General features: G+C 49.3%; 2 protein-coding genes across 5 annotated transcripts in view; one reads left to right on the forward strand and one right to left on the reverse strand.

Moving 5' to 3' along the window:
• The window catches only part of RGS20 (regulator of G protein signaling 20), an 88,859-nt gene that overhangs the window by 32,954 nt on the left and 28,869 nt on the right, over positions 1–27,036 (reverse strand). Inside the window, exon 2 of one of the 4 annotated variants that reach the window (XM_022556798.3) lies at positions 22,611–22,920. In XM_022556798.3, the coding sequence (XP_022412506.1) occupies positions 22,611–22,920 (310 nt within the window). The other 3 variants (XM_089899164.1, XM_022556797.3, XM_089899165.1) reach the window with 3 other exon arrangements.
• ATP6V1H (ATPase H+ transporting V1 subunit H) overlaps positions 22,670–27,036 on the forward strand; it is a 128,992-nt gene continuing 124,625 nt past the window's right edge. The window contains exon 1 of the mRNA XM_089899159.1: positions 22,670–22,829. The gene's annotated coding sequence lies outside the window, so the exon portion shown is untranslated. The remainder of the gene's footprint in view (positions 22,830–27,036) is intronic.

The raw sequence follows: 27,036 nt of genomic DNA on the forward strand, positions 1-27,036 counted from the left end.
GACTTCAACATATTTTGGGGGGGATACAATTTAACCCACGACAATGTCTAACATAGTCAGGTGCTCCTGTGAAGCCATTTTAATGCTTCTTTCCAGAATGAATCATCCCCATTCACGTCTTTAATCTAGAGCTGAGCTGATGAAACAAGGTGATACTTTACTAATGATGTTATATTAAAAGTCATTTTAAAAATGAAAATAACACACGCCCATGGTAGGAAAAACCAGACAATACTGAAGGATTTGCTAAGAAAACTCCTAAAGGAAAACATCACTGTCTGTTTTTTGTATGTCCTTCCAGATAGCTACACACATTTATACACTTTTAAGAAAATGCGAGCATAGTATACACACCACCCCGTGCCTCTCTTTTTCACCTGACAAAGCACTGAGGTTCTTTTCACATTAGGACACGTGGTCTACTGCCCACACCGGAGTGAATTAGGTTTCTCCAACTTAAGTGTCTCAGAAAAGACAAAGGCACAACCCAAATGCTTTGCTTCTCGAGTAATGATTTGTTTCTATTGTGTTTGGGTATACCCAGATTATTTGTCCATTTATTCGAGAAATGAAAACAGAGGTAGAAAAGTAGAGTCTAATACCATCTTAAGGGATTCTCTTATCCCTTCTATGGGTGGGTTCAGTCATCACACTGAAGCGAGCACAGAAGGGCTGGAACCTCTGTGCTTAGAAGAGTGGATGGTAAGAAGATGTTGGCTGAATGAAGGAACACTTCAAACAAAAACAGATGCTTTGTTTAACATCATACCTCATATAAAATAATGACTGTACTTCTGCTGTGCTAAAGAGCTTTACTGTACCATATATAGAAAAAGTCGTTCCATTAACATCCCACCTGAAAGGTCTGATTGGTTGAGCAGCATTCAAGGCTAATTAAGAGAATAATGCTCCTATTTTTGTGGGGTTTTACAGATTACAGGAGACTTTTATATGTATCACCTAATTTCTTCCTTCCCACAATTTCGTTAGCCAGGAAAGACAGTTATTAATTCCTCTTTTCAGTAAAGAAACCAAGGCTTAAAGAGGCTTAACTCACCCCCTGAGGTGACACAGATGACCTGTAGCCCAGGTCACCGAGCCCTCAGCCAATGCTCTTTCTTCGTACCAGCCTGTCAGTCCAAGGGGCTCTTTCAGAAATTTGATAGCTCAGTGCAGACACGTGCATTTTAAAATACACTAATGTGATAATAGTTCCAGTTATGATGCTTACTTTTACCTGAACATGATCTAATCTATTTAATTTTTAGGCCAAAGGAGCTAAAGTGACATGTCCACAGACACATGGCTAGTTGATAGCATATGTGGGATTAGAATTCACAAACACACACACAGAGTCATTCTTTCTCTCCAATGCATTATGCTATTTCCCTTGAGACTGCACATATTTTTATTTTTTTATCTTTTACTTTAAAAAAATTTAAACCATTTTTAAAAACTGAAGTATAGTTAATTTACAATGTTGTGTTAGTTTCAAGTGTACAGCAAAGTCATTCAGATATATATATATTTCAGATTCTTTTCCATTATAGGTATTACAAGATATTGACTAGAGCTCCCTGTGCTATACAGTAGGTCCTTGTTGGTTATCTATTTTATATATAGTAGTGTGTATATGTTGATCCCAAATTCCCTAATTTATCTCACCCTGGTAACCATAACTTTGTTTTCCACGTCTGTGAGTCTATTTCTATTTTGTAAATAAGTTCATTTGTATCACTTTTTTTTAGATTCCACATATAAGTGATATCATATATTTGTCTAACTTACTTCACTTAATATATTTTTAGAAATGTTGACATGCACTTAGGTCTTTAGACATTCCAATCAGTTTTTTCATTTCTTTTGGCCCAAAATGCAGAAACCATTTGCAAATGAAATTGCAGATATAAGATTTCATCAAAGGCAAAATATTAATTTAAACCTGAGCTTGAAAATAATAAAACTAATTTTTAAAAAACAAACAAAAATCCCCAACAAAACATGAATACATGCTGGTGAACATTCAACTAGGCTTCTATCCGGAACACAGAGGTACACAGAGAAATCAGCTCCTCTGAACTTTCCAATCCTCTTCCCACCCCCAGAAATAACCAGCTTTAAGGTTTGATGTGATTCTTTCCAGGACCACTTCTATGAAATTAAGAACGTGTAATTAACTTTAGTTTACAACATAGTTTTAGTATGTTTATCTAAATGGCCTTGGATGCTATGTGTGACTCTGTGCTGTATATTTTTTACTTTAAAAATGTCTCCGAAATCTTCCTGGAGAGTACACGTAGCTCCATCTCATTCATTCAATAGTTGGCTAATATCTCATAGTTTAGATGCCTAGATGTATCATAATGTAACTACTGTTCCCCCCAGAGACCACAAAAGATTGGCAGATTTGATTATATAAAAATGCTAGGGCTTCCCTGGTGGCGCAGTGGTTGAGGGTCCGCCTGCCGATGCAGGGGACGCGGGTTCGTGCCCCGGTCCGGGAGGATCCCAACGTGCCGTGGAGCGGCTGGGCCTGTGAGCCATGGCAGCTGAGGCTGCGCGTCCGGAGCCTGTGCTCCGCAACGGGAGAGGCCACGACAGTGAGAGGCCCACGTACAGCAAAAAAAAAAAAAAAAAAAAATGCTAAACTTCAGAGCCATGAGCAAATATAAACAAGGCTGCCCCCTGCCAAGTATGAGAAAGTTTAAATATCAATACAAATATTAACTGCAATGAACTGAAACATCATATCTATGTACATCCGTGCTTTCAGAGTGATACTAAAACACTCACGGTTGCTTTTAGAAAACGTTAGGGAACCAACTGATTTTGAAAACTGGTAAATAAGGACAGAGAATCAAGTTTTTATTCTGCCTTTTCCTACACAAACATTACTTCAGGGTAATCCAAGAGTTGATAAGAAGTCTCTCTTTAGAAAAGTTTCCTATCTAGTAAATGAAGGAGAATCTCCCTCCTGGACCTCAAGTATCCAACCTCCTCTCACAGCACTATGCTAGGGCGGTCATTTTACCTTATTTCTTCAGTCTCGCCCTGTAAAGATCCCTCCCGATATATTCTGGAGCCTGTTCGAACGACCGGGTCTTTGTTGCTGCTCTGTATTAGGAACAAAGCTCCTTTCCTCCGGAGCCACGTCTGTTCATGTTTCTTTTGCTGTTTTCTGAGCTTCCCTTGACTGGTACCAACGTGCATCAAAAGAACGCTCTTCCAGGAATATTCTCTGCACAGCATCCTCCAGAGACACTCTCACTTCCTTGTTCTCTGCAGTCATGTTTCTGAGCATTTGGCCCCATTTGCTCCTAATTTTAGCCTCCTTTTGGTCTTTCTACCTTCTAAGCTTTCCCAGCCTGGGGAAGCTTTTTCTAACATACTTCCCCTCTGGATGCAAAAGATGATGTTTCACAGATTCACGTTAGTTATAGGCTCTGCACTGACCCTGCCTGCAGGGCGAGCACATCCAGGGTGCGCTCGGTGGTGGTGGTGACATGGTGGAGGGTTGGGTGGGCCTCCTGCAGGTTCTCCTTGGGGTCTGGTGCTCACCCCGGGGGTGGGGGTGGAGGAAGCTATGATCCAGGTCCCTCTCAGCCCAAGCCCCTCACCCCTGGTAGGACTGGAAGAAATCCAGGGCACAGGCTGGGGAAGGGACTGTTAAAAGGGACTTGTTCGTGAGGGAGGAGGGCCAATCTGGTGTGCTGGGCGCGAGGCTTCCAGAACCCAGATGGGAGCTATTTCTGAGGATGAGGGGCTTTGAGGCTGATTAATCCGACAGGAAGTCTTTTTTGGCTGTTGATTCTCTTTCATTCAAGAATCTACATAATGGGGGGCTTCCCTGGTGGCGCAGTGGTTGAGAGTCCACCTGCCGATGCAGGGGACGCGGGTTCGTGCCCCGGTCCGGGAAGATCCCACATGCGGCAGAGCGGCTGGGCCCGTGAGCCATGGCCGCTGAGCCTGTGCGTCCGGAGCCTGTGATCTGCAACAGGAGAGGCCACAGCAGTGAGAGGCCCGCGTACCGCAAAAAAAAAAAAAAAAAAAAAAAAGAATCTACACAATGGGGACTTCCCTGGCGGTCCAGTGGGTAAGACTCCACGCTTCCAATGCAGGGGGTGCGGGTTCAACCCCTGGTCAGGGAACTAAGATCCCACATGCTGCACGGCATGGCCAAAAAAAAAAGAATCTACACAATGGATAAACAACAAGGTCCTACTGTAGAGCACAGAGAACTCTATTCAATATCCTCTGATAAACCATAATGGAAAAGAATATGAAAAAGAATATATATCTGTATAACTGAATCATTTTGCTGTACAGCAGAAATTAACACAGCATCGTAAATCAACTCTACTTCAATAAAATTAAAAAAGAATCTACACAATGGAGTTTGAAAAACAGACCAACCGAAAGCAGCAGGGAGGATTTCACTGCTGAACTCTCCCTGGGTTTAGCCACCTGCCCCGAAAACAGCCACAGGTGAATACATCTTTCTCTGAATCCCAGGCTCCAGGCATAAACACGGATCACCTGAAGCCAATTAAGTCACAAACAGGCCCTCCGCCTGCTCCAGACTCCCACCTGTTATTAGCAGCTGGGAAATGAAACGAATTCAGTCAATGGCAATGTTTCTACCATTTCTGGGATCTTGCAGTCAGCGGGTTTTAAGTTTGAGAATGCCGGCAGCTTATCCTGTGGCGCACTCGTCACCAGAAAAACTCCAACTCACTCTGGCTCATGAAGTATTAAGGACGAGCCAGAATTATCTGCATTAACTTCAGCACAGATATACCAAACATCAAATCAAAGCCGTGTCTCCCACGTCACACGACACAGAGAGCTAACAACTGGTAGTAGCTATAGTGGGTTTTAGAGGGAGAGAGCTTAGCTCTTCCACTGTGCAAAACTATGAGTTCTCAAAGTTTTCTCTTTTGGTTTTATTGTCTGAGTAATTTCGGGACTATTTTAAGAAATAGCTGGTTCACTGTTCTAGTAAGGGAAGTCAACCGAAAGCCTAATAATAACAATAGACTTTTTAGAATTATGATTACTCCCAGATGGATGCTTACACATGTCCTGAGCTTTTAAAAAACTACTGACATATGTGACCATCTGTTTTTCAGTGACTTTGAATGGAAATCTTTACTATTTTGTTGATCTCGCTGTCGCCAAGTTTGTAACTTGAACCACCAAAGGTTCTAAGACTATGACAGTAATGTCTTTTTCTTCTGTTGTTACTAAATGAACATATTGTATGACTCAACTTTTACAACTGCCTTCGGGAATTATTAGAAATAATAAGAAAGTATGATTGGAAGGAAATTAATAAATTATGCATGCTTTTACTTGTTCTCTCTTAATACCAATCAGCAATTACAGGGTATTGTGCCAAGTAGTGACTGAAATCTTGACCATGGGCTTTCCGTACCCCAGGAGGCCATGGGAGTTTCTCAAGGAGACTGTAGGTGGCTGCCTTCCCGATGACCGCTTATCCCAGGGCACCTCTGAAAGAACTGCACACTTATTAAATCTTTGCTGTGGGGCTGTTTCAGGCAATTTTCAAGTCGCTAAAGAGTGAGAATTCTCAGGTTTGGGTGAGAATTTCTGCTAGCTTTTTAGTATTTCAAGGAAATAAAGTAAAGCAAGGAATAGGCTCTCTAAGAAGAATTTCTGAGCCATCATTGCAAATTACAGAAAAAACAGGAAAAAGATCTGCAACACCGAAAAATTAATGTCTAAGATGGAACTTATCATTCCTCGGGCAAACCCACCCATCCTCTCCCGCCTTCTACCTTGGTGAGCAGCGTTACTATCTGTCTAGTTGAAGTTACCCTCAACTTCCAACTCACAGCAAAACCGGAGGAAATCTATCTCCTGGATGTCCTTCTCGTTGCCTCCTGTTCTCTCTCCACGCGCCACAGCCCGGGTCCACATCGCGGGGCCTTGGATTAGGACGGAAGGCTCCATATCAATCACCCTGCCTCTTTGCTTGCCCCGGGTCACTAGAAAACGGGTTAAATTGTGCAAGGATGTCCTTTCTCCCTCTGAGGTTCTTCTTTTTTACTCTGCCTTCTGAAGCATCATTGTAGGTGGTGAGACTTGTTAGGGAGGAAGTTGACCTTTGGATGAATGTGCTTTGGCTTGGGAAATACATTTTCATTTTGGACGGCTGAGAAGGGAAGGCTGAGGGACAGAGGGACAGGCTGCCTGATGCTGCTCTGGCTTGGGCTCTGAAGCATGGAGACGGCCAGGTTGTCAGCCTGGGTCATCGGGTTACAGACCTTGCCAACATCACAGGCAGAAGCCAGTCGGGAATATGGTTTGCTTCTCGCAGTTCCTTGTGTGCTATGGCTCAGGGACCTAACCGTTGTGGAAGGTGGCTTGCTGGAGCGCAGATGTAGCCAAGGTTAAAATGATAACCTGTATACTCTCTATATAGTTACAGAGAATAGAGACCCTGGCAAAGCTGCTCTCTGCTTTTGGGAAGTCAGAAGAGTGCTCGCCTTGAGGAGGGAGTTCGGGGAGCTGGTAACGTGCTGTCGCACAGTGCGAACAGGGCGTTTGTTACACAGGCGTGTTTGGTTTGTGAAAATGTACCAAACCATATGTGCGCTTTTCTATTTGTAGGGCATCATTTTAAAGAAATCTAAAAACGCAATCGGGAAAGTCTAGCAGGAGACAGGGTAATGGAAGAAGGGGAGGGGACCCCGCTTTTATAACCACCGGGATAGCTGTCCCTGGCCAGGGCACTGACTGCATGAGCCTCGCAACGACCATGGCGTAGTGAACACGGGCCAGGGAAGCCCTCCCCTCGAAGCGTGCACGACGGACTCCAGACGCCTGCTTGCCCCTCTCTCCTATTCGGGTGTTCCTTCGTGATTTTCCTCCGCTGCAAGGTGTTTTCCTTGTCGTCCCAGTGTTTTTGACCCTTGTGTCACAGAACTGGAAAGCATTATGAGGAGGAAGCTTTCAAAGAAAAATAATGACTGAGGTGGTGTCTGTTTGATGCAGAAATCCTACACAGTTCTTTGCCTAAATCTGGTGTCCAGTAGGCACAATCACGCTTATTGCAAAGGACTTTAGTATCGTCCAGCATCCTGGGATACTGTCAGCAAGACATCAGGAGAAATGGTAGAGGGGATCCCTTCTAAACATCCTTCCCGGCTGCTCCATTTCATGGTTTCCCAAATGTGTGAAAATATGCCAAGTCTTTGTTTGATGGCTTCTCAGGAGGTTCAGGTAAAGAGCGACCCAGTTATAAATCTGGCGTAAAGAGGTTAAAAATACGACTTGCGTTTGTTTTCCAAGTGTTCTCCTGTAGAACTGATCGCAAACGTGTACTGAGCACCCCCGTATGCAGCAGTGCTGCAGGCGCTGGACCATGGGGTGAACTAGGCTGTTCCTGCCAAGGGTTCCGGTGAGAGAAACAGACACAAGCCGTGAAAACAAATAGGTTGGAGAACTCCGGGTCCGAGAAGTGTTGCCAAGATGGGAAATGGTTGAGACCCTAGAGCATGACGTGGGGACGACAGTCACAGTCAGGGCCTCGGGGCGTCTCCGAAGAGTGGGTGGTCTCTGAGGAGAGGGCACCTGAGGAGAGGACTGTGACATGGCGTGTGGGGCTTGAGGCTTCTAAGAAGGAACTGCAACCACAAATGAGATGGGCATGTCCCTGGATCACGCAGGAAGTGCGGGGGAGGAGGAAGGATGGAGGCTGCTGAGGACAGGTGAGGACAGGTGAGCACAGGTGAGCACAGGTGAGGGCCAGGGAGGAGGGAATGGGCCGGAGGCCTCAGAGACCAGGGAGCTTGTGGAGGAAAGGATGAGAGCGGGCGAGTGTGCAGGAAGGGCAGTGCGGTCATGGTGCGGGGATGAGGTTTCCCAGGAGGTGCGGGCGGTCATCGCCGACTCCAGGGATGGCTGAGGTGGGGGCTGACGTGGGGGAGGGCAGTGGACTTCTGGGGTCGAGAAATCAAGGCGCTGGGAGACCAGAGTACAGCACAGGTCATTGACAAGGATGCTGAAGAAATAGAATGATGACGGGAACGGCGCTGGAGAGGAAATGATGGCCACACACTAGAGTCTTCTACGTGAGGGGCAGGGGTCAGAGGGTGAGCAGGTGCTGGAGGGAGCGGTGCTGGGGGTTGGGTCTAGGACATGCATTCAGGAGAAGTGTTTTCGTTATGGTGGTAAATGCACGTGGCAGAAAACACACCACTTTAACCATTTTTAGGTGTACGGCTCGGTGGTGCTAAGCGCGTTCACTGTTTTCCAACCCTCACCTCCATCCACCTCCAGAGCTCTTCTTCTTCCCAAATTGAAACTCTGTCCCCATTAATCACGGACTTCCCCCCTCCCCAAGCCCCTGGCACCCACTGTTCTACTCCCTGTCTCTGTGAATGTGACTCTTCTAGGTTCCTCAGATAAGAAGAATCGTAAAATATGTCTTTTTGTGACTGGCCTACGTCACTTAGCATAACGTCTTCAAGGTTCCTCATGTTGTGTCCTGTGTCAGACCTAAGAGGGAGGGTTTTGGGGGAAGACAGTGAGGAAGTGTCTTGGGAATGGCAACGGGAGCAAAGAGACACCCATCTGACTTCTAGGAGTGGATGTAAATGGTGCAATTTCAGCAGAAAAATGTCCCCGATTACCAGAGCCGTGGGAGAAGCGCTGTCCTCGGAAGAGTTGGCACACTTCAGGGAGAGACAAGAGGGGAGGGGCATCGGGGGACAATGTGGAGAGCTAGGGGCGTCGTGCTGATGACTGACTGGGTCCCAGGGAGCACAGTGGGCGTGGTGGAGGGGCACCTGATGAGGTCAGATCACGGGACAAGCAGCCCTGCGCTGACCAGGATCAGAGAGGCCCAAGGGGGTTTAGCTGGGGGCTCCTGCATGTCTCGGGCTCCCAGCCCACAGCTGGCACTTCCAGAAGGATCGCTGGGAAACATGAGCGATCGATCAAGAATTTTAAACGTCGTGTAGTGGGAACGTAGGAAAAGCCATCGTGGGCTTTCAAGTCAGAGGTCCTTCCGGTCTGACCTTTGCACTTGTGAGGCCTGGACCAAGTTCCCTCACCTTTCTAAGCCCCCCACCTCCTCATCTGTATGATATGAGCTACACTGAGATTTGATAAAAGTAGTAAATGAGAGAAGGTACACGAAAGGTCTCTGAAACCATGAAGTGCTAATCCAATGCCATAGTTATTCCTCTGACTTAGTAATTAGTGATGACATTTAACGTAGAAGACTATGGTAAGTCCTTAAATTGTGTTCTAAGCTCATAAACAAATTGATCCTATGCCTTTGGGTCTGTATTTGGTGGAGTCAGCTAGCGAGGCCCCTCCCTGTTCGCTCTCAGACATCTGGCACCTTGACCATTCACCAGCCCACGAGCAACCTCAACCGCCTCTGAGGGAGGGCAAGCTGTGACCAAAGCAGCTGAGAAAAGCTAAGGATGGGAGGACTGGAGAAGGGGGTGTAAACCTGCTGGCCTGTCAATCAGAGCGAAAGAGCACTTTTGTGCTGTCACTGGTGAAGCCCGAGTACGGCCCGCTGCGGACGGAGGAGGAAGGGACGGAGGAGGAAGAGGCGTGGGCCCAGCCCTGGCTTTCCCACCATCAGGCTTTGTGACCTCAGCCATCGGCCACCTCCCTGGGCCTCGGCTTTCTCACCTGCAAATTGAAGGAGGAAGGTGCTCACTAAGCTCTTGTTATTCTACGATGCTGTCATTCCCTGGGCAAGCTATGCAGACATTACCAAATGAAAAAAGCCAGATATGAAAGGCCACATACCGGGCTTCCCTGGGGGCGCAGTGGTTGACAGTCTGCCTGCCGATGCAGGGGACGCGGGTTCGTGCCCCGGTCCGGGAAAATCCCACATGCCGCGGAGCGGCTGGGCCCGTGAGCCATGGCCGCTGAGCCTGCGCGTCCGGAGCCTGTGCTCCGCAACGGGAGAGGCCACAACAGTGAGAGGCCCGCGTACCGCAAAAAAAAAAAAAAAAAAAAAAAGGCCACATATTATATGATTCTATTTATATGAAATGTCCAGAACAGGAAAATCTGTAGAAACAAAAAGTAGATCAGTGGTTGCCAGGGGCTGCAGGAGAGAGACTTGGTGAGTGACAGTTACCTGCGGTAGGTTTCTTCTTAGAATAATGAAAATGTGAAAATGTTCTACAGTGGATGTTAGGGTGATAGTTACGCACTGTGAATATACTAAGAGCCCTTGAACTCTGCATGTCTGATGGGTGTGACCTTACATAAATCACTTGCCTGAGTTGAGCTTCTGTTGGCCAAGTCATTCCCACTTTCTGTTTCATGAAGTGCATGTGAGTCAGGTACAGTAGCTAACTGGGCATTGTTCATTTCACTGGGTATGACAGTGGCATTCCATGACTGACAGCTGAGACACATCAGAAGAGGAAAGAAAAATACCCAAGGAAGAAGGGAGAGAGAAGACAGCGGGGACTGGCGGCCATGCTGTGCTGGTGTGCCTCAGCACAGAGATGATGCTGGGGAGACAGGGATGAGAGCATCCCACAGCGCTGGGGCATGGTCCATAAGGAGACCAGTGCCGGGCTCCAGAGGGAAATGCTACATCATAGCCCAGAACCACGTTATTTATCAGAAATCCTGAAGTGTGTATTTGGGGGGAAAAAGTGCCACGGAAATCCTTTCCCTGCACGTCACAGTGCAGATTCTGCACAGTTGGAGCTCTCGTGGACGTCTCAGACTCCAGTGTCTAAACGGACTCAAGTCCCATCCCCTGCCCCCGCTGTTTCCTCCCCTGTCTGCTTCAAGTCCATCCACGGTGCACCATCCACTCACATCCCACGAGTCACCTAGACTTTTCTTTTCACCTCACTCATTGGTAAGCTTGTGCCCTTCCCTCCAAACCCACTGCACACCCTCCAAAATGCATCTCCCTCTGCTCTATCCCCCAGATTTTTGGCTACAGTGGCAGAGATGAGTAGTTGCAATAGAGACCACATGGCCCTCAAGGCCTAAAATAGTTACTGTTTTAAAACAGAATCCAGACTTTGTTAGTCCCCTCCTGTGGCCGTCAATGGTAATGCATGACACCAGAATAAAAACTCTTTATCAGAGGCTGCTTTTTCCCCTAACAATCTCCAACGAATGCACAACTTCCCCTCGGTCTAAATGAGCAAAGGTAGCAGTAACCACACCTTACTCCATTTGCTCTGTGGAGCTGTCCCCGCGCAGACTCAAATCCACGCCGTCTGGCTCCAGGCACAGGTCCCTCTCAACACCCGCACAGCCTCACCCTTCGCACCACAGCTGTGCACAGGCTACAGTCAGACAGACTGGGGTTGTTTTTGGACGCCCATCGGCGGTCTGCTGCTGATCAGAACGGGCTAAGGGATACGCCAGCACACGGTCACCTTGGTTCTATAGTGCCTTCGTGTTCCCAAGACAGTTCCCGGCGGCCGGGCCGATGGGACATTTTTGTCTGCTGTTCCTAGGGGGTGTGTGACAGGATCTCTGTTCCTCAGGGTTTTGGTTTTCTACAATTTGCACCAAATTATCTCCTGAATTTTAGGTCCCCACGCCCTCGGCATGAAGTGTTCGATGGCTAGTGCGCTGAACAAGCAGACCTAAAGTTGAAATGGATCGAAATGTTTAATGGTTGTGCATTGTGGACTCTGTAGGGAACCACAGCCACTCGATTCTCCTTTTGTGAGACCACATAAGGCAGTCAGACGCGGGGATTTAGGAATAAAACCCCCATCCTAAGGGATGCATAAAAAGGCTCATAAAGGACCGATTTCCATTAAAAAAGAATCTCTATGTAGTCTCCTGATTCTCAGACTACTTTTGATATATTTTAACAAATATGTGCTCTATCTAACTTAGAATTTATAGTTTTATTTCCTTCATGATTTGGAACAGATCATTAGAAGATAAGGGAAAAAATAATATGTCTTTTGGGGGTTAGTTTATGAGATGTGTTTACCACAAACAGGTTAGTTATGCATGTTATTAGATTTTGCCTACTTTTTTCATACCTCTTTGTGCCATTGTATTCACCCTCCTTTAACCCACATTTATTCCACCTGGTCTGGCATGCTGTTCAGTTGTTTTTGTTAATAAGTACTTCATTTTGCCAAAAGAACAGTACAGAACTTCCAAGTCATTTAAAGGTCTAGAAATAACTTACTTGCTTTAGCGGAAACTTAGCTCTAATGAGAATTTGATCAATTCTAGCTTGTTGTAAACTAGACCCCATACTTTTTTTTTTTTTTTTGGCCTCGCTGCATGGCATGCAGGATTCTTAATTCCCTGACCAGGGTCGAACCCGTGCCCCCTGCAGTGGAAATGCGGAGTCCTAACCACTGGACCGCCAGGGAGGTCCCGAGACCCCATAATTCTTGTGCCTTGATTTAAATCTGTGTACAGATTGTAAAGAGCGCAGTCAGATGCTAGACCCGCAAAGCCGGCTCTTATCACGCTAGAGAACTAAACACAGATGCATCTTGGGCCTCAGGGATGCAGGCCGGGATGCAGGCCGGAACGCTGTCCCACTGGCTGGGGAGGGGGCGGGCGTTCCGGAGAGGCCTGATACTCCAGAGCCATCCAACTGCCCCCAGGACTACTATTTCCATTCTAAATTTAGAGGAGAACTTAATTGTTCCCATATTATTAGTGAGGTCTTTTTTTAAAAGAAACAAATGCTGAAGTCAAAATAAAAGAGCAGAGGGGTAACAGGACATTTAATATAAAAATTAATTATATTTAAATAACGTGGAGATAACATTAAAATTACTCACAGACCCCACAGACTCTCCTCTGCAAAGATCAACAACCAGCTGTCCTTTCCAGAAAATACTGTTAGCCTTTTCTTCATATTTCCTAATATGGTTTTCTTGTTGCCAACATCTTATAATAAACCCTAGTGGATATAACACCAAGTAGCTAGATGTGAATTTTGCTGAGAGCAGACTGCTTTGGATGTCATTCTTCCTGCCACTAAAATTTATTTATTTATGTACTTGGATTTATTTGGTCTAAAAAGAGAAGGATTTTGGCAAAATATGAATGCATAAACTTAGTAATATTTTCATAGATATTAAGTTATAGGTATAGGCATTTCATATCAAAGAACTTTTTTCAGCACCCTGTTTGAATGGTAAAAGTTTCAGAATCTGTACCAGATATAAATATATCAAAATATGTGTTTAAAATCAGATTATCCATGTTCAGGGGCCTAAAATAATGATGGATAAATATCAGAGGAATAATGATAACAGCTACCACTTAACTGAATACTCTCGTGAACCCTCTACTGTACATTTCTTGTTATAAAGTAAGTGTAATTATCCCCGTTGTACATCTTTGGAATTTGAGGCTCACAGAACTAGCAAGAAAGTCAAAATTCAAACCCAGTTCTCTTTCATTCCAGTGCTCATGCTTTTTACATCACACAACTGCAACCTGAAGCAGGAAGAGCTGCAGGGATTATAATGTACTTCTTTTCCTACTAACATTTTTTTTTTTGCAGTACGCGGGCCTCTCACCATTGTGGCCTCTCCTGTTGCGGAGCACAGGCTCCAGACGCGCAGGCTCAGCGGCCATGGCTCACGGGCCCAGCCGCTCAGCGGCATGTGGGATCTTCCCAGACCGGGGCACGAACCCGTGTCCCCTGCATTGGCAGGTGGACTCTCAACCACTGTGCCACCAGGGAAGCCCCCTACTTTTTTAAACTCACAAAACATGTATTGCACTTTATATTCATACACGGCAAAATTTTTAATGTTCGTTTTCTAAATTGCATTGGAAACAAATGATACTATAGAAAGATAAAAAATGTGATTCAAAGATAGAAGAAAAAGAAACTTAATTCAAGAAAAATGGTAATAGGTCAGCTCCAGAGCAACAACTAAAAATGTTAGATGGATAACTGAAATCCCATTTCTAAAGACATCAAAGAGCTGTGGAGGCAAAAAGGCTGAATTAACTAAAGTGTCTGAGGGAGAGCTCCTCCCCAGGGAGCAGTCTGTCACCATGTGTCTCCTTCCCTGAGGGCGTATGTGGACTCAGGGCATGGGCTGAGGCTAGAGTCTCAGATGGGAGAGCACGTCTCCCTTCAATAACAAGGTCTCCCTCAGACACATGGCTGCCCTCCTCGTGACCTTTACCAGACTGTGGAAGCCATCTGTGGAAGGCGGGGGCAGAAAGAAGCCTCTGAAGGTGAGACCGAGTCTCCTGGTCTTTCAAGACTGAGGAGATTTAGGTTTCAGCCTAACTGAAACCCATTAGGCTCTAAATCCGGAAGCCCAGGAGAAAACACCTGAAGAATGGGAAGTAACCGAGATTATGTACGTCTTAAGTAAGTCTTACTAAAATTGCAACCCGTCCCAACCCATTTCAATACCTGTTAGGACTGAAGCCATCGGCTACTCATTCTCACAGAGCAAATCCCTCCAAGGGAGATTCCTTGTTGGTGGAAGATGTAATCCAAACCTACACAGTTTCTTTATATATGATGTCTACATACAACAAAAATTACTAGATACGTGAAGAGACAGAAAAATGTGATCAATGATTAAAAAACGAACAACAGGTACAGGCTCATAAAAACCTCAACACTGGATTTAGTAGGCAAGAATTAGATGGAAAAACTGATGAAAACATGGACAATTTCATCAGAAAACTGAAATGTATTAACAAGCATCAAAGGGACATACTACATTTAGAATAAAACAGTTTTTGAAATTAATGATCACCAGATGGTTTAACAGAAGACTGGGCACAGCAGAAGACAGGTCACGTGAACTAAAACACACGTTAAAAGAAAGTATTCAAGTTGAAGGAGAGACAAAAAATGGACAAAACTTAGGATTGAATAAAAGACATACGTATGATTTGAGTCTCAGAGCAGGAGAGAAAGGGAGAAAACTGCTAAGAACCAATATCTGAAGAGATATTGAGTGAAAAATTTCCAAAGCTGATGAAAGAGATCAGTTCACAGATACAAGGAGCCCAATGAATCCAAAGCAGGACAAATATAAAACCACACCTAGGCACATTGTGTTCAAACAGTGGCAAGCCAAAAACAAAGAGAAAATTTTTAAATGAGCCAGAGAAAGAAGACATGTCACCTTCATAGAAGCATGACTTTTCAGCAGAAACTACAGAAGTCGAAAGGTAATGGAATGAGAGTGTAAAGGCAAGACACAGATTGGGATTTGCAATACACACACAGATAAACAGAGACACACACACACATTTTTGACAATAACTTATATCCAGCATATATTAAAAACTCTTACAAATCAATAAGAAAAACACAGACCATACAACAGAAAAATAGGTCAAAAGCTTGCAGAGGCAGTTTACAAGAGAAGATATACAAATGGCTGAAAAAAGATGCTCAGCATCATTAGTAATCAGGGAAATACAAATTAAAACCACAACGCTAAACCTCTATGGACACCAGAATGACTACAATTAAATCCGTGTACAATACTAAGTGCTGGTGAGGATGTGAAGCAATATATGTTGCTGGTAGGGGTGTAAGTTGGTTTGGCGTGTAAAAACTGCCAGTATCTAATAAAGCTAAACATATACTGGATCTATTACCCAGCAATTTCATTCCTGAGCATCCAGTGGAAATCAGAGCTTAATGTTTATCAAAAGACATGAATAAGAATGTTCACATTAGCATTATTCACAGCGGAAGCAACTCAGATGTCCTTTAGGAGTGGAATGGAGGGACTTCCCTGGTGGCGTAGTGGTTAAGGATCCGCCTGCCAAGGCAGGGGACACGGGTTCGAGACCTGGTCCGGGAAGATCCCACATGCCACGGAGCAACTAAGCCTGCGAGCCACGACTACCGAACCCGTGAGCCACAAATACTGTAAGCCCGCGTGCCTAGAGCTCGTGCTTTGCAACAAGAGAAGCCCGCGCACCACAAGGAAGAGCAGCCTCCGCTCTCCGCAGCTAGAGAAAGCCCGCACACAGCAATGAAGACCCAACATAGCCAGAAATAAATAAGTTAAAAAAAAAAAAAAGAGTGGAATGGATACGTGAACTGGGGTGTATTCACACAAAGGAACACTGCATTGAAAAATAACAATATATGCAGCAACAGTGAATGAACAAGAGGGGACCTTATGGGTACAGGTTGAGAATATCCTGTATCTTGATCTAGAGCAGTGGTGAGCCCCCGGCGCACATTTGGCGATGCCTAGGGACATTTTTGGTTGTCATTTCCAGGGAGGGGATGCTACTGGCATCCAGCGGTAGAGGACAGGAAAGCTGTTAAACATCCTGCGGCGCACAGCTGAGCCTCCCGCTGGGAGGGCGTCAACCCCAAATGTCCACAGTGCTGAGGCTGAGAAGTCCTGACCCAGACAGCGGCGACACGAGGGTAACTGAGAGCGTGTACATTTTACTATAAATTATAACAGACGAAGCTAAAAAAATCAGGACTCTCACAAAAATAGCTACAGTTCCTCACTGAAATTTACAAAACGTACATGAAACTTTGTTTCCATTTTATAAATAGTCTAAGTTATTAAAGAGTCCTAACCACCTGAACTTGCCAGGAATTGCATTAAGCCTGGAAGAACTAGACTCTTTGTGCGCAGTCCCTATTAAATGGAAAAAAGTATCTACACCTTTCTATAGAGCAGGAGATGCACAAATTAGAATCTGGGTTATCACAGAAATGGATGTTTGTAGAAACACAATAAGGGTATACGGTAAAGTCCATACATCTGGGTTTCTCTTGCATCCACTACAATACAAATAGAGAAAAACATACATGTACTTTTAAAAACAATAGTCTCATAACCTTGATTCCAAGGATAATAACTTCTTGCCATTATTTATCAACAAGACTTTTACATAAATTTAGGAATCTACTGGTCCCTTAAACCTTATTATCACCACACCCTGAGACATAAAAGTCACTTAGAAGTGTTGGGTAGGGCATGGGTTGCACAATTCTTTCCAGTGTCTTGCAGAAACGGAACAGCTATACAAGCCTGTGTGGATCTAGCCAAACAGCCCCAAAGGGCTGGAAGTGCTGGGTGTGTCGCAGCCTTAGAACGACGGGCACCACAAACTCTGGAGCAAACACCGTCCAGTTAACATCAGAGGTGACAGGGGCACAAACAGAGACAAACCAGAGAAAAAGATGCTTCCCTCCGCTTCACCGTTGGGCTGAGGTGCACGTGGTCAACCCAGGACCTCAGGAAGTCCAACTGCTGGGTGACTTTGCATGAGATGCTGTTGTCTAAAATCCAAACACTGATATGTACTTGAGAAGGATTTTACAATGTAAAGTAAAATTAATTAATAACTAGAAATCGAGCGTTCCCAAACCATCAAGGTCAACTGGCTGTAATAATAATTGAAATAACTCGAGTGAAATATCACTGCTGGGCAACAGAGCATATTACTCATTCTTCACAGATGACTCCCCATGCAAATAGCTGGAATCTAATCAGCTGGATTCTATGAATTCATAATCACGGAATATCACCTTGGGCACTCAGGCATATCAGGCTTTGCCGTGAAGAGCTGCTGCAGAAGCCCATTCAGTCGTACCGGGAACGGACTCACCCCGTGCAGCGCTGTCTAAACTCTTGAACTGGCTGCTCAAGGTAACATTCAGGGATCATCTCAGAAGTGTCGGGTAGTCAATGACTCACTTGTACTGTACTAAATGCTAGGCTCTGACTCGGCGTGAACCCTACCAGTTGCTGCTGACACTACAGGTATTTGAGTAGAAGCTCACACTGTGAGTCACCTGGTTGCTGTACAGAAAACAAATCAGCAATATTCCCAGTTGAACAGTGATTCACGTTATAACCATAATGGGACCTGACTTGATACGTGTGATTTCAAAACTCAGTTCTGCTGGACTGGCTTGGGAGGCCTGCTAGAAAGTCACTCCCTGCTTAATGCCCTGGATTTCTGTCTAAGAACATGTGTCCAGAGAGGCAAAATCAAGGGTAAGACATCGCGCTCACGACTGGAGAGAACCATGGTTTCCTTCTTCAAGGACGCAGGCACAGTTCCTAGAGTGCCTTCCCTGGCAGACACAGCATTCCTGTAAATAACTTTGCAAGGCCAGACACTCACGTGAAAAGCTCTGCCATGTAATTTCTAAACCGCTTATGTGAGGTCTGGACCTTTAAGCCACCAGCTGCGCCTGTTCGTGAAAGGTGAATGTCATTAGACGGACACATGCAGAAATGAAAAAACAGCAGAACTTTCGGAACTGGTGTTCAAGTGTCTGGAATGAAACCAGTCACCTGGCAATTGCATTAAAATAAGAAAGCTTTTTTTCCTTTTTCACGCATGCTTGTCTACAAAATCTGGAATAATAAAACCTCCTGGTATGTAATCCTGAAAGACTTTCCTAAAAAGCTCTCTTACAGGAAAGACCTTCAAAGCCATCAGGAAGGAGATTTTTAAACATTTAAGAAAAGCTCAAAACTGATTTCTAATGTAAAACCGCTGCAAGGGATTAACAGAATATGCAGCCGAATGTGGGACCTTAAATTCTAACGCTGGCTCGACCTCTTGCTTGATCTGGGACCTTCCCATAACTCAAGCAAGTCATGTGGTCGTACCTTCTGATGTGAGGGACCATGATAAAGTGGTCGGCCAGCAGTAGCCACATTACTGCCCGGCCTTTCTTATGTCGCTGATAACACATGCTTGTATATTTTTTCCTTATATCATACCTTCTGGTTTCCTATTTGTTAAAGGTTCATAAATCTGCAGTAAACAGGAAATCACCCGTGTGGTGTGTAAGAGGCCTGGGCAGAGCCGGAAGACCTAATTCTAACCCCATGTCGGCCTCTATTTAGCTGCAGATATCTGACCTTTAACCTCTCTGAATGCTTCCTCACCTGTAAAGTGAAGGAGATAAATAAATAATCTGACTTTTATCATTCTATATTTTTGATATCAAGGGCATTTTGGCTAAAATGTTTACAATGATCTTACAATATTTTAATGCAGACATTGGATTTTCTGTATATATCATGACCTAATACATAGTTTTAATGCATATCTGTTTTACAAGGTGAAATATTTTGAAGGTTAGAGATAATTTTCTTAAAATGCTATTTGAATCATTGCATATAAATACTTCATAATTATTTGAAATAAGAGGGCCCAGATGATACAGAAATGTATTGTTTTTAAATTTAGATACTGACATAGAAAACATTTTCTAAACATTTTCTATTTTTCTAATTTTGACGGACATCTTCTATTTCATCACATATACCCCTTATAACAAAATGTGCATTTTGTTCCATCTTTTAATATTTTGAAGTCTACTTAGCCAATTTAGCATGGACATCTTCTATTTTGACGGACATCTTCTGTTTCATCACGTATACTCTTTATAACAAACAAAATGTGCATTTTGTTCCTCATCTTTTAATATTTTGAAGGCTACTTAGCCAATTTAGCACCAATACAATAACAATAGTAACTTTTGTTTCGTGTGTGTCAGAGCTCTGCTGTATTAATTTACTGAATGCTGGCAGCCAACCTGTGAGGCAGGTATTTTTCTTATCCCCATTTTACAGATGATAAAACTACAGCACCGAGAGGTTAAGCAACTTGCCCGAGGTCACACCGCTACGCTGAGATTTGAATCTAGACAGTTACTGAGTCCAGGGCTCTTACCCATTAGGCAATACTGCCCCTCACATGCGATACTGATACTGATACAAAAGACGCCACTTAAGGAACAGGAGATAAGCCGGAAGAAGCCCAGTAGAAAATCAGGTTGTGAGCAAAAAACTAAGAGTTTACAGATAGAGTCTTTCCATGACACATCTCCTTTGCCAAGTCGGGGGAGGAATTCACACCATTTCGTGAACTCGGACCCCTGTTTGGTCAATTCCACAATCTGGAACCACCAGAAGTGAAAGAAGCCAAGCCACGCAGCGGCCCTGCGACCTGCGCTCCAGAGGAGGGGGGGCTGACCCAGGACGGTAACGAGACGGTGCAGAAGCTCCCCGCCTCCGGGGCCACCGCGAGCGCCCGCGGGCGAGGGACTGCTGCTGCCCGCCCACGCTGCGGGCACCGGCTGCGGTCGCCGCAACCCGCGCCCTCCGGCCGATCGGCTGGGCGGGGGCGGACAAAGAGCGCTCGGCCTCGGCGGGATTCTCCCGAGGAAGGGATGTGGGAGCGAGTTCCCTCGGAGCGCCCGCCCCCTCCCGGCCAGAAACTCGGCCTCGGCGCTCACTCCCTCCACCCGGCCCGCCTCGGGGGGCGCGGAGGGCTGAGCTGCTGGCGGGGCCGCGTCCCCCGCCCTTCGACGCCGCCGGGCTCGCTCCGCGCCGCTGCCGCCCGCCCGGGCTCTCCTCGGACGCTGGCGACTCCCGGGGGCTCGCAAGCCGATCGGGTCCCCGCGCGCTGCCCCTCCCCAGACCCCTCCTTCGCCGCCCCCCTCCCCGGCTGCCCATCCCTTCCCTCCCACTCCCCCCGCCGCGGGAGGGCCCCGGGCGCACCAGCCAAGCCCGCCGGAAGCCCGCTGCCTCCGCGACCCCTCCCCCGCCCACTCCGCCCACCCTCGGGGGAGGGGAGTCGCCGCGCCCGCCGACCCCGCGAAGCCCAGTCCCTGCCGCGCGCCGCCGTCCCGGAGGTCCCAGCAGCCCGGGCGCCAGACTCGTTCCAACTTCTGAGCGTAGCCCCGAGAGCGCTGAAGACTCAATCGCCGGGTTCCTGCAAGAAAAATACCCGCGGCGCCCGCCTCCCCCCCCCGCCCCCCTCGCCTCGGGCAGAGCATGGGGCCGGTTCTGTCCATTCGGTTTTCCGAGCTTCAGTGGCGACACCGAGTCAGGCCCCCGGGGTCCGCGGCGGGCGCCCGCTTCCCGCCCGGCTCCTCGGGTCCCCGCCGTAGTGGCGCGTCTCCGCTGCGATTCCGGGAGCGTCTCCGCTTCCTTCCCACCTGCGCTCAGACCGCCCGCCTCCGGCGCCCGGGGTTTCCCAGGTCTGCTTCGGGTGTCAGTAGCCCACCCACTCGCTGACCACGGGCCACAGAGGTCGAACCGTGCGGACGCCCCGGCGGAGCCCCTTGAGACACGGTCACACCCCAAGCCCCGCACGCCCTGCACACTGACCCGTTCCCGCCACCGTGGTCCAGCCGAGCGTGCGCGCCCCGCCCGGCCCCGGCCACCTCCCGGCCCGAGGCCACAAGGCGAGTCCGGGAGGGAGAAGGGGGCGTTGAGGAAGTGGGTACTCACGCTTCCACCGTCTGCTCCGCGAGCCCGAGGGGGAGCTGCGGCCCGCGCGCCTCCGTCGGCCGTGCGCATGCGTCCCGCGAGTGCCTTATTTTTATGATAATTCTAGGTGCTGCCCTCGCTACGCCCGCGATCGCTCTCCCTGGCTTTCCTCTTCCTCTGGCTCTCCGTCTTTCCTGTCGCCTTCTTCTCCCCCCCCCCTCGCCTCTGCCTCTCCCCGCCCCTCCCTCCCCCCTCCCCGGCCAGGCCACCCAGGGCTCGCTTCCCTCCCGCGGCGGCGCGCTCCTCTGCGGCGGGGCGGGGGCGGGGGTCCCCATCCATGCCGGGACTGTGGTTCCCTTCTTCAGCCCCGGGTTAGGAAGTACCGAGAGTGTGGGCCCCGCAGAGCCCCCTCGGCTCTCCCTATGCTTGGGCGCGCGGGAGCCGAGCGGGACCCCGGCGTGCGGGAGAGCGCGCTGGGATCTTGTGAATGGAGCGGGCGGGGGAGGCACCCGTGTGTGCGCGCGGGGTGCGCGGCGCGCCGGGGTGCTTGTACCCGGAGGGTCCGGCCGTGGACTCTCCGCCTCTGGAGGCCGGTCCCCATCACCTCCCTTTTCCCGGGGTGCTTCTCCAGCCCTATCCCCGCCCCACCCGTTTGCAGCCTCCGCCTCCGGAGGTACCAAACTGGAAAGGGGTTCCTCGCCCCCTCCCCGCTTGCCGGAGCCGAAGGTCCCACCTGGCCGGGTGGCGGGGGGCGGTGGCTAACTCCCAACTCCCGAGTCTGGGGAAGGAGGGGACCCGGAGGGTGGCGGGAACCCCGCCGCCGACCAGCTCTGCGGGCACGGAGCCCTGGAGCCCCCGCTGTGCCCTCGGGAGACGCGGCCCGACCTCTGGACCGTGCGCCCGAGATCGGCGGGGTAAACTGAAGCTGGAAGCCGACCTGACACTAAAATAACATCACGTCATTTCCTTCCTGGCCTCCCGAGCGCGCCGTAGCCGGGGGCTGGGGAGTGGGAACGCGAGGAGGGGGCGGAGGCTCGTCCGGGGGAGGCTTGGAGGAGGGGCAGGAGAGCGACGCGTGAGTTCGGGAAGCGGCTTCGGAGGGGGGCTCCCCCCCTCTTCCGTAGGCTCTGGGAGGAAGTGGCCCGAGAAGGGTAGCTTCGAGGGTCTCCTGGGGGGGAGGGGTGTCCGGCGGGCCGCCGGCGCCTTTTCCGTGAGCGTTCTCGGCCGTGTCTCGACCTTCCCACCCGTCCCCCTCCCCTTCTCCCCTTGCTGGCGGGATCCCCTGCTCGCCCCACGTGGAGTGGGTCAGTCGGGGTTAGGGAGGAACCCGGGAAACTGGCGTCCCGCTGAGGCCGCGGATTGGGCGATGGAGAGCACAGTACTCACGGGCCTGGGCGGGCTCTGCCCGGCGCCGGCGTCCTCTTCCCGGGGCAGGCGTCCCCCTGGGGGTCGGCCGGGCAGTGCCAGAGCTGCCCTGAGCAGGAGCGAGAGGCGGCCCGGCCGCTCCTCCTGCCGCGGCGCGAGCCCAGCGGCTGGCAGGACGGGGAGCAGAAGAGAGAAGTCCGGGCGCCGCAGGGGAGCCCCAGGAAGGGGTCGCTGGAGAAGGTGAGCGAAGAAGCGCGCGAGGCCGGAGAGCGTGCCGGAGAGGAGGCCGAGCAGCTTCGGGGCAGCGGGCGAGCCTGGGAGCTGTGCAGGGCCGGCGGCGGGCAGGGCGAGAGGAGGGGGAGGAGAGAAACAAAATCACACACCATCACTGTCGGGTCCCGCTACAGACTGAAGAAAAGGTGCAGAGTGCCAGTTACTGCGGCATTTCGAGGCATTACTTTCGGGGTGCAAGAGAAGGTCGGTGAGAGTAAAAGAAAAGGCCTCTGCGTAGCAGGGGAGATCCCCTTCTCTCCTTCCTCCCCTCTCTTCCCTGCTTCCCCTCCCTCCCATTCTCCCCCCACCCCTTTCAAACTCCTTGCTACTCAGAGTGTGGTCCCTGGGCCAGCAGCTTGGATAATACCCAGGAGCTTGTTGGGAATGCAGAACCTCAGACCCTATCCTGACCTACCGTATGAGAATCGGAATGTTAACATTCCCAGGGAATTCGTAGGCACCTTCACTGTGAGGTGCCGTGTACAGGAGCGTCTGTGTTCACCTCTCTTGGTTCTTTCGACTTCGGATGAAGATCTCCCAGTTCACTTTTGCAGCTCTGGCTCTGGCTCTGCCTCCTCTTTCCCCCTGTCCTTTCCCACCTTCCAAAGTGCCCAGAGCTCTACCAGAAGTTGGTATGAGGTGATAGGTGTCCATGGGAGGCTTGGATACAGGCAGAAGATGAGGGGTCCTCAGGCTGGCGGAAGAGGGACTGGCCATGTGACTTTGGTGGTGCTGGGTGCGGGGGTCAGGGGAGACCAGGACTTAAGAGCACAGTCTGCAGGCCCCCTTTCCACACTCGCTGTGTCCATCTTATTTCCCCGAACACAGGCCTTTCCACCCTCCACTTGTTGCTTGGGAGAGCTAAGCGGCCGAGGTTAAGATAAAAGTATTATTTTCTTGGAAGGCATAGGGAAACATTAATTTAGAAGTCAGAGGCCCAGGGGTCTAGACTCATCCTCGAAATGAACTCCATTGGCAAACCTTGGGAGATTCTTTATTCTTTGAGTTGGTCTGATTCATTTACGAAGTAAAGGATTGAACTCAGTGGCTTATTAATTAATTAATTAATTTATGGCTGTGTTGGGTCTTCGTTGCTGCGCCCGGGCTTTCCCTAGTTGTGGCAAGCGGCGGCTACTATTTGTTGCGGAGCGTGGGCTTCTCATTGCAGTGCCTTCTCTTTTGCGGAGCACGGGCTCTAGGTGCGAAGGCTTCAGTAGTTGTGGCGCGCAGACTCCGTAGTTGTGGCTCGCGGGCTCTAGAGTGCAGGCTCAGTAGTTGTGGCTCGCGGGCTTAGTTGCTCCACGGCACGTGGGATCTTCCCGGACCAGGGCTCGAATCCGTGTCCCCTGCACTGGCAGGCAGATTCTTAACCACTGCGCCACCAGGGAAGTCCCTCAGTGGCTTTTTAAGGTCACCCGCCTCGTTCAGGCTCTCGTTTTGGAGCTCTCAGGGCTTCTTGGTCCACTAATACTTAGTGAAGTTACAAACCGGAACCTAACTCAGCCAATCCAAACAGCCCCCTCAAGCAAAACAAAAAGGCAATTTAATCTGTTGGTGAAGAGCGAGAGAAGTGGTTGCCAAGAAAAATGAAGGGGGAGGCGGGAAGCCGCGAAGGCGAGGGACCGGGCGGCGAGGCGCGGGTCCCCGGGGCGCGGCTGCCGCTCTCCAGGGTCCTGAGGGCGGGAGCGGCCTCGGGGGTTTGGCGCGGTCCTCCCCGCTCTGCCGTGGCTGGGCCCGGCCCGCTTTCTTCCGCCGGTGGATGTCTTGTGGGAAGCGGGTGTCGGAGGGAACGAGGAAACCTAGCAACCCATTCTCATGCATGAGGCTCTTCCTGGGCCGCCGCCGGCCGCGTCGGCTGATTCGTCGTTCCCTAGTTTGTATGCGCCCGGCGAGAGTGGAGCTCGCTTTGCATTTCCGAGTAAGTTCACACTCTTTCGCTTCCCCTCATTACCTTTTCCTAGAGAACGGGGTCGTTCTCCCGGTATTTTCTTTCTCCGCGTGCACACGGGCCTCTCCCCTCCCCCGCTCTCTGGACAGGCGCCGCGTTTATTTCAGGGGTTGGAGCTGGGAGCCCGGGAGGCTCCTGGATAAGCGCCAGAAGCTCGCTCGAGGGGGAAATGAGCGATTCGGAAAACGCTCGGAGGGGGACTCGGCGCCCAGCGTCTGTCTTTTGGGGAGGGCCGCAGGCGCCTCGCCCTTGGCCGGGGTGGGTGGGAAGGGGCGCTCGGCCGCGGCGGCGCCCCTGGACGCGGGCGGGCCGCTGCTGACCCCGTGCGCACCTGCGGGGAGTGTGGGCCGTCGGCCGCGTCCGCTCCAGCGCGGTGCCCGTGGCCGCAGGCACTCCAGCGGACGCGGCCTCGGGCCGGAAGGACCGTATGCTAAGGATGCCCAGAGAGAAGCGCCGCGGTCCTCGGCGGCCCGGAACATGACGGCTCCGCCCGCGGCCTTTCCGACCGGCTTCAGGCACGTGCTAGAGCGGGGCGGAGAGCGCACGCCCGGCTGCCGGGGCCCGAAGGGCACGCCCCCGGCCTTGCGTGGGTCCCGACATTTTTGTCTCCAGCTCAGGTTTCAGAATGGTTTCCCGAGAACGTGTGAACCTGTAACCTGACTCTCCCCCTCCCGCCGCAGCCCAGCTTCCCGAGCCGCTTGACGCCCCTTGCTGGGCACGCTTCATTAGGCATTCCGCCGCGCTCCGAGACAGACGCTTGGGAGGGAAGCAGGGGAAATGTTCCGGCAGAAGGGAAGTCCCTGACTCAGCCCCAGAAACGCCAAGCCCGGCTCCTGTGCGTCTCCGGAGAACTTCACCTTTTCCTCTTCCCTGGCGTGGTCTTTTCCCTCCGGATGAGCAGCCGGCTGCCCAGTTCTGTCTCCTGTCTTTGCGAGGGACGGAGGCTTCTCTGACTGGCGGGGCTGTGAAGCATGACAGGTGTCGGGTGCTGAAACGCGTCCGCTTCCTTCGGTCGTTCTAGCAAAGTCAGAGCACGGAGTGTCAATGTAGCCACAAAATTCGATCTGAGAACCGTTATCTGAGGAGAGGACTTCAGCCGCCGGCGGTACTGATCACTCCAAAAAGCCCTGTCTTCCTTTCAGGCCAGATTCTAGATGACGGTCTGAAAGTTTCAAAAACTTAGCCGCCAAAGGGAATCATCTTGGCATCCGTATTCCTGAAAGCACTGCTCCTTAGAGATCCGGAAGACTTAGGGAGTACCTTATTCTGATCGAGTATCCACTCGCCTAATTGATCATGTTGGTTATTGAACCATGCAGAGGAGAAAATCACCACACCCCTAATCAATACCAACAAAGTCTCACCCCTTTAAAAGGCAAATTGAAAATTTTTCATTCACCCCTAAATAGTACCCTTTCATAAAGGAAACCTCCATGGCAGAATTAACCCACTTTATTACCAAAACATTCTGAGAACTTTAGAATTAAAATCACAGTCAGAATGGAAATTGAAATTAGATTTAATTTTATGAGATGACCTATTTTTTTCCTGAACTTTATTTTAAAAAATTCTGTTTTGCTGTGGTTTAGCCGTTTCTGTTGTTTGGAGAAGTCATTTTTCCACTTGGATCTGAGAATCTGATTCAGAGTGATTGAAAACTATAGAGGCAACTCTTTGCGTGTGCTGACTGTAAATCATGCAGATTGGAAAAGCAACAGTAAATAAGACAAACAGACCATGGATACTAGAGTCACAGGTTAATATTAATTTGACGGCAACTGAACAATTAATCAAACGTTTCTATTAAGGTTCACTTAGAATTTTAATGTTGCCAGTGAAAGTACAGCTGTTAAAAAGAGTACCTCTGCAGCTCTTAATTACTCTGACTTCATTCTCTTAATAACTTTCTAAGGCTTATGGGGAGGTGTCATAAGGAGATGTGGAATGATGGAACAAAGGTAATGAGGAAGGTGGGCCATGAACAGAAGTGGAGTGCACCAGAAGTGAGGGCCACTTAGGTGACGTGTGTGTGTGTGTGTGTGTGTGTGTGTGTGTGTGTGGAAGGGAAACACTCCCAGGCTCTATCTCCTCTGTTTTCGCTGAGATAACAGGGCCTTCTGCCACCCTGCTGGTATTCCAAACCAAGTGAGGAGCTTGGGACAGGAGGTGGGTCTTTATTTGAATGTATCCATATATTTATTTGAATTATATCCCAAACTGAACTCT

The sequence above is a fragment of the Delphinapterus leucas genome, chromosome 17, assembly GCF_059928025.1.
Source record: "Delphinapterus leucas isolate spDelLeu-1000000601 "Yukka" chromosome 17, BTC_Dleu_Yukka2, whole genome shotgun sequence".
NCBI classification, from domain to species: domain Eukaryota; kingdom Metazoa; phylum Chordata; class Mammalia; order Artiodactyla; family Monodontidae; genus Delphinapterus; species Delphinapterus leucas.